This window comes from Pygoscelis adeliae, unplaced genomic scaffold (genome assembly GCF_000699105.1).
Source record: "Pygoscelis adeliae isolate BGI_AS28 unplaced genomic scaffold, ASM69910v1 Scaffold181, whole genome shotgun sequence".
In the NCBI taxonomy this organism is placed as follows: domain Eukaryota; kingdom Metazoa; phylum Chordata; class Aves; order Sphenisciformes; family Spheniscidae; genus Pygoscelis; species Pygoscelis adeliae.
In genome coordinates this window covers 2067890-2075681 of record NW_008824360.1, presented here as the reverse complement: position 1 = coordinate 2075681, position 7792 = coordinate 2067890, and the positions used below count along the sequence as shown (strand labels likewise).

General features: G+C 39.3%; 1 protein-coding gene and 1 long non-coding RNA gene across 2 annotated transcripts in view; one reads left to right on the top strand and one right to left on the bottom strand.

Annotated features, from left to right (window-relative positions):
* The window catches only part of LOC103913319, a 10088-nt gene that overhangs the window by 727 nt on the left and 1569 nt on the right, over nt 1-7792 (bottom strand). Inside the window, exons 2-3 of the long non-coding RNA XR_663415.1 lie at nt 4889-5051; nt 4254-4390 (exon numbers count right to left, since the gene is read on the bottom strand). This is a non-coding gene — a long non-coding RNA (uncharacterized LOC103913319). The remainder of the gene's footprint in view (nt 1-4253; nt 4391-4888; nt 5052-7792) is intronic.
* On the top strand, nt 1269-2553 carry TACSTD2 (tumor-associated calcium signal transducer 2). Its single transcript, XM_009319803.1, is given in 2 exon segments — nt 1269-1820; nt 1822-2553. Coding segments are annotated over 2 exon segments (954 nt in total). The 5' UTR covers nt 1269-1418; the 3' UTR covers nt 2374-2553.

Here is a 7792-nt window from a genome sequence, read left to right as displayed (position 1 = left end):
TCAAAGAATTGTCAATATGACAACTTGAAATACCTAGCAATTTTTATCATAATTTTAATTGTAGATCTTAATTATTTTCTAAGAAAGGTAACTACTGTTATTTTTATCTGAAGGAAGGGGAAATGGAGAGGTGTGATAATGTGCTATAAAGGAGCCAGGAATAATTTGAAGAACTTGTCTCATCTTTGCTCCCTTAAGTAGCATGTGTTTCTGTGGCTTATTTAGAAATAGGTCTAGCTGCAAAGTTCAACTCCAGACTCTGTCCTTCTCTAGTGGTAGAGGGTATTTACATCTGGAGCTCTAATTTTAAACCTATACTGTGTTATAAATTACTCACTGGCAGCCAGGCTAACTTCCTACTGTTCACACAGACGCAAGCCGTCACTACAAGTAGCCCAGCTTGCACTGATATGAAGCAGGGCAGGCCCTCAGGAAAACAGCAGCACAGGTAAAAGGAACTGACCACAAGGCAGCGTGCAAGTTGTGTGGATGGGAGAATGGCGTATACACTGTTCTGTGGTTATTACTGGTCCCAAAATAATGATTTATAAAGTGTCTGACAGTGTTTGACAAATCAGATGAATGGGACTTGCTTAACGCAAACTGGAAAATAGCTTTCAGCTACTGCCAAAACCCATGGAAAGGGTAACTCATGCTTTGTAGATCGTTAGGACACTTGGGACCTACTGGAGTGTACTGCGAAAGGCATTACTCAAAGTTCAGATTGAAAAATTTCTTCAGAAACAGCCAACAACTTTGTAGGGGTAATGCAAGCATGAAAATCATCATTCCTAGTACTGCCTTGGGATGAGTACGTGCCAAAGGAAATGGGGGAAGAGAAACTTTCCATGCTGGAAGATGAGACTCTGCTCCTGTGCTCTGTAAGTAGGAGAGCAGCCATCAAACTGATGAACAGTCGTTCCTCCTGAACTGGCAGCTATTCCAGGCAGCATACATAAAACTCCAGAAGGCTTTATTTTATAAATATACGCAAGTAGAAAGGAGGAAGTCCATAACTGATAACAATCTAGACAGTGGAATGATACAGATTCTGTGTGATGGAAGATGCAGGAAAAACCATGATGGAAGTGGAGGAGTAGGATTTCTTCCAACAGAAATGGGAGAAATTCCTTAAACATGCATTTACATAGTCCATAAAAAGTCTAAAGAAGGAAAAGGGCAAACTGCTTGTGCTTTAATCCATAAGGGAAGCCCACGGTATGGGTTTCAGATTGGCTTTTGTCTCTTCCCTGTTGTTTCCTCATCAAGTAAGAGGGATCACAGGCATCTGGAGGCAGGCATTGGTGCCGCTCTCTGAGAAGTAACAGATGAAAGTGCAGCTTGTTGACTTCCCTAGGATTTGGGTATGAGACGGCAGTCGTTTCAGATATTGCCTGCTATCGCTCAGGACTTTATCCATGCTTTTCACCTGCAATATGGAGCCTCTGTCTGAAGTTTTGCTGGGTTTGATTCTGGTGGTAGCTTCATCAGCGCAGAACGACGGTACCTGTGCAACCAACAAGTGGGTGGTATGTGCGCAGGACGGATCTGGGAGCTGCACCTGCACGCTGGTACGTTCAAATCGCAAGGTAGACTGTTCAACGCTGACTTCAGAATGCTTGCTGATGAAGGCAGAAATGATCCCCCTGAAGGAGAAGCGCTTCTGGGACCATCCCCATGGGCTGTTAGATAATGATGGCATTTACAATCCAGACTGCGAGAACAGTGGTATCTTCAAAGCCAGGCTGTGCAATCAAACCGATACTTGCTGGTGTGTGAACACTGCTGGAGTAAGAAGAACCAAAAAGGGTGACAAAAGTCTTGAGTTGCAGTGAACTGGTTAGAACACGCTGGATCTACATTGAACTGAAGCACAAAAAAAGGTCCAGTGCCTTTGATGTTCCCGACCTAGCAAATGCCCTGAAACATCTATTTGAGAGCTGATACAAACTGCACCCCAGGTACATCGCAGCCGTTAAGTATGATTCCCCAGTTATCCAAATTCGCCTGAACCAGAATGATTCTGAGAAATCTAGGTGTGATGTAGATATAGCTGATGTAGCCTATTACTTTGAAAAAGATGTAAAAGATGACTCCCTATTTCATTCTAACAGTACATTAACTATCTCTGTCAATAGAGATGCTCTGGATATTGAAAAAATAACAATTTACTATGTTGATGAAAAGCCACCAGAGTTTTGTATGAGACAACTGGTTGCTGGCATTAGTGCTGCGGTGACAGTGGTGATACTGACTGCTGACTTTGGTGTCACTGTGCTGGTCATTCTGAGGTGGCTGCGGATGAGAAAATATGAGAAAGTTGAGATTAAGGAAATGGGTGAAATAAAAGCACCAAGCTTACAGCTGCCCTGATCTGAAAAAAGAAAGGCATCTGAAAAAAGAAAGGCAACAACAGGAGGGGAAAAAAAAAAAGCACAAAATACAAGTAGCAAACAGACTCAGTGTATGTGGATGGATTTGGAGAGTCTTTTTCCTTTCTACAGGAATTTGTACAGTGATTGTTCTAAATTATTCCAGTTGAGTAAGAATGACTTTTTTGGGTTTGGGTATAAACGAATTTGAGAGTCAGTTACCTAAATATTTTAAATGAGTCCCAATTTAGAGGCTAAGAAAACTGTTGCAGCTGTCTATTTAGCATGATGTAGAATGCTTCCACTAGTACTGCAGGCCTGGTTCAGCTTGCTTAAATACTCTTTGAGTGGTTCTTGGTATAGCTGCTACTTGGAATTCAAATACTTGCCTTGGCATAATTGTGTTATATAGCTGCTTTTCTATTGGTAAAGGCTTTTTTTAAAGATGTGTTTGTTTTTTTTTTTTAAAGTTGCTGGAACTTTTAAAATAAACAAATAATTTAATAAATATTTCTAAATAACCAAATAAAGTTTTGATAAGATACTCTATAGCACCAGAGGCTTTTATGCAGAGTTCTTTGTTAGGAAACATTCCTATGGTCGCTTCCAGGTGCAGAGATCCCAAGTTTCCGAGTTTGTATTCAGGCAGCACAGTGAGCTATTCCCACTTCTGCTCTTTAACAAGGGTCTGACACTCCTAGTCAGCAAACATCCCTTGATCCCACTGCAAGTGTAAGTTAACCTTGGTGTTCTGCCCAAATTCAAGCTCTGGTAATAGCTGTCTGTCTACCTGAATTCCCCTTGCAATTTTAACAAGAGGAGATATTTTTCAGTGTTGTATAGCTTCACAGAAATACTACACAATGCTTCAGGACAGCTGAAAAAGAGCTTTATTCTAGGAGAGCTGCAGGGGGAATTTAGGAGCAGAGTGTAATTACTGAAGTTGGAATTTGGCCAAGACACTAGAACTTGACTTCCTTGCTACCTACTCGTCTGCTGCATTCCTTGTTTGGGAGGTCATATCCACCATGAAGGACATTTTAAAGAAACTAATGCTAGTTGTTAAATGTTGAAACATTGGCAGTTATATTCTCCATACTGTGTATGGAAGTCTTGAAGTCCCATCAGTCTAATCTGCTTACGTTCAAAATGAGACCGCTACACATAGGCACTGCAGCAGGGTCAGCTCTTTTATTCTGTTAATTAGTTTCAATGTCACTAGTTTGTAATTCTAGTAACAGTCAGTAATGCGCTACTTGTAGGGCAAACTATTAAATATGCACTCTGATTCTACTGAAGGAATAGGATACTAGGAAAAAAGTGAAGATGCTTTGATTCTGTTTCTACCTTTGTTTCTAATAGAAGAGGAAGAGACTTGCTCTTTTGGGGGGAGCGGGAGGGTGTTTGTTTAATATTTTTTGGCTCAACATACACCATCTCCATTTAACCTCATTCTTGTTCACTTACCTGCTGGAAAAATTTGGGCTTTGGATACGTAGGATGGGGCAGATGCATCATGTTTTGCCAAAATTAGATTTTTATGCAATTGCATCAGCACTATTCAGACAGTCAAAAACTTTTGGAGCAGTGTCTGTAATTTATTGTGTGCCTTACGGCAACACGTCCAAGCTGGTTGTTTTTCAGTCGAGTATATACATTATTACTGATAAAAGATGAAGTGAGAATTTAATATCTAGGCTGAATTCTCCCAAGTCATAGGAAAATTCAGAACTTAGCCTAACTCCACACAGTTTTGCAATTAGGCTTTTATAAAATGGATTAAATTAAAAATCTAGAGCTGAGTAGCCCTTAGTGCTGAAGAAGGAAAATTTTCATTCTGATCCTACACAAGTACATTGCTTAACCACTTTCTTAACTTACGCAGAACTGATAAAGGCTATGTGTTTGAGAGGTTGGTGCTGTCCTTCCATCAGAGAAGATCATGAGATGTGCCATCTTTTCTGGGGATCTACTGTGGCTTTCAGCATTCTTTTAAAATCACTGCATTTTTCTCATTTCTGTCATAAGAAAAAAATTGTTTTAAAGGTGAATGATGAGATTTTATATTAAAATAGAATATAAACATGTAGGCATAATTTTGATTAGGAGAGGCAAAAGTGACTAACTGTTGAAAAAATCTTAACAAGTAACAGTCTCGGCATCTTTCTTTGGCTCCTGCTTTTCTTTTTAGAAGCTGAGATTGAGAAGAGGCTGTTGTGGTGCCATTCATATTTTTATTTATCATTAAAGGACTGCCCCATGAAAATCATGTGTTGTGGTCAGTTATTTCCTTGCTAGTCATCAAGCACGAGCAGACTGCATGCTGCTAGGGGACTGGAAACGCACTAGGGTCATTTAATAGGAATGATAAGGTATGTATCCGCAATTAATCAAAACAATGGGAAGATTAATTGCAGTGCAGAGCTCAGAGAACCTCTCTTTGGATTAGATCGTTCTACTTGAATAAAGCTATGTAAAGCTACTGTCAGATCTGGACTTTAATAAACCAAACATACCCATTGCTCCCGCTAAGTACTCATTTCTCTCCTGCTGTTCCAGTCATACCACCTCTTGGGCTATATATTAATATCTTTTTTGCACATGGTAAATCAAGTATTTTACTGTAACAGTCCATGATGTTCAGCTTGTTTGACTTTCTGTCCACTGCTGATGTTCTCACTGAAAAGGATAAAATGAACTCGTCAGCTTTAAATTTTGCAAAATTAAAATGCTTTTTATTATTCATTCTAAATTAGAAATTTCTAGTTATCCTTTTCCTGATTACATCATCCTGTTTTAATGGCATGTTTGTTCGTTGTATTTAAGTAAGTAGGCTTTATACTCTTTGCAGTGGGTTCTGTGGGTACAGCCAGCATGGTGATAGCGATGGTGGTTTTATGTTCTAGGCGGCACTGGCTGACAGCTTTTAAGTAGTGCCCTGAACAACATGATTAACATCAATCTTGTATCAGTTTCTGTGCGGTCTGCTCAGGCATAAATGTATTCAGGGGATTGTTTTGTTTTGGAACACTGTTTTAATACTCTGTATGTATAAATATGCATCTATCTGTGGGTAGATACAGAAATAAACCCATAGCTGATATGAAAGAGTGCCTTTGTGCTATTACCTGCCTGTATTATACAACAGCGGGTATGCTTGCTTTAACGATGGTAGAGCTGTCTGTTGCCTAAATTATGTTCTGCCATTCCAACTGCTGAAGGGCTGCCTTAGAAAGCTCAAAATAACCACTGGCAGAGAAAAAAAATCCTGTCTCTGTGCTACGACTCTGAAGAGGATAGAGCTGCCCTTTCTGTACAGCGCTACCACCTTTGTGCAACTGCAGAAAGTGATTTTGGGCCTTTGCTTTTAACTTTTAGTTAAAACTTTTTTAACCACTCAAGATCTGAGGAAAGTGCCAGAAGCAATGCCAGCACTACAGCAAGGAAATAAAAGATAAGGATTCATGGAAGGATTAAAACCCTCTTAAACTCTGTTCCCTCTATTCCCTCTGGTAAAATCCATGCCTGTTTATATATGCAAGTATGTATTCTCCAACGCATTGACACAAAATCCCTGCATTAGTTTGCAAATGACTGGTGTGTGTATACACACGTTGGTTCCCACACCTATACTTAAAGACACACACATCAGTATTTATGTTAGAGCAGGCAAGCCCTAGGGAAAGCTTTGTGGCAGCAGATCCTACACTGCATTCAGCCAGCCTGCAGCTTGCTCTAGCTCTTATCAGTGGTAAAATAGCCCAAACCTGCTGCTCTTTTGGAACAACAATGAATCCTCTTCTTGTCCCATCTTCCCCCGATTAAGAATAATCTCTTTATGGATGTTTAGCCTGGGATTATGGCCAGATTAGGTTAACAATGTGAAACAAAACGCCTGCCACATAAATACACCCAACCCCTCTCTTCTTCTTTAGTTGGTAAAACGCCAGCATGTCTGTGATGTTAAGCACTTAATGACAACTAGAGACAAGATCCCCCCAATAGTCCTTAAAATGTTTAAACCTCGGGGAATCACTTTAGAAAAAACAAACCAATTTCTATTGCTTGCATATCGAAACCACTTTTTCAGAGAATAGTTAAAGAAGTAACAAATTGGCCCTTCTCCGCTTCCCCTTAATTGGACCAGTTAGTGCTATTAAACAGATAGTCTTCCTTGTGCAGGTATAATTATCATTTCCAAAGCATTTCTACTGATTTGCCTCAGGGTTTTAAGTACTGCAATTATCTCTTTTTATAATGCTAAAATTAATCTTAAGTCATTACGATTGCTATCAGAGCAGAAAAAATCAACTTCCAGAACTTTTACAATTATTATTCAGCAGCTCTAACAAAATTCCTTGTACCAGGATTTATCTAGTTAAAATTTCATACGCGCCAGGCAGCCTGACAAGATTCACATCTCATTTTCATGATGATCCCTGCTCCCTGAGGTATAACACTCTTACAGTCCTACTCCAGCACAAATCAAGCGCCACAGAAACAATTAGGGAGACTTTGTATTATCCAAATGAAAGACTGAATGAGAATGCATTTCTAATTTTCCACTGAGATTTTTACATGTGGGCCCAACAGTACTGGTGGCATATGCACCCAACCTTTTTCAGCTTTTTTTTTTTTAAATAAACATCTGTCCTTGTAAGGCTTCAAATGAGAAATCTCAGCATTTTTTCTAGTCTGGTTGGACCCAGAAAAGCTAAGTGGAACAACTAGAAAGTAATTGGATGTGGCTATGCTGTAGCCATGGTACTGTGCAGTGCAGACAACACACTCATTTTTAGCACAGGTCTGTTGAGTTCTTTCTTCTTCCTATCTTCATGTGCTCTTTTCTGTTGTTGGAAATAAGATAGCTTTATAATTGTCTCAATTCTGCTGAAGGACTTCAGCAAAATCTCTCAAGTATAGAAAGTTAATTAATGCTCCCTTTTTTCAATCTCTCCAAATAAATTTTTCATTTTAGAGAGCTAGTAGAAGAATTTTGTGATATTTACTATTTTCACTGATGTTTTTATGCGGGTCAGCTGCTTTAAAAGCAGTTTACAATTATGTGCAAGAATTAGAAGCTAGAAGAATAAAAGTTAAGTGATAGATTCTCAGAATTTCTGCCAGTTTTGCAACTACTAAGCATCCAAGTTGCCCTCTAAAGTGCAATGGTTGTCAGAGCTGGCAAGCTGAAAGCAATACATAATGCTGGAGTTCATTTTCATTACTTCATCTTAACGCCCTCAAAATCTAAAGTTCCTAAAATGTATTTAATCTGAATGTTTGTACATTTGGTTCCTTAACTCCCAGTATCTTGTCTATATTTCTCTTACCCCAGACAAGAAAAAATAGCTAATGCACTTAATTCTGGGTTGACTAGCATCCTAGGTCAGCAAGGTATACAACACTAGTGCAAGTCA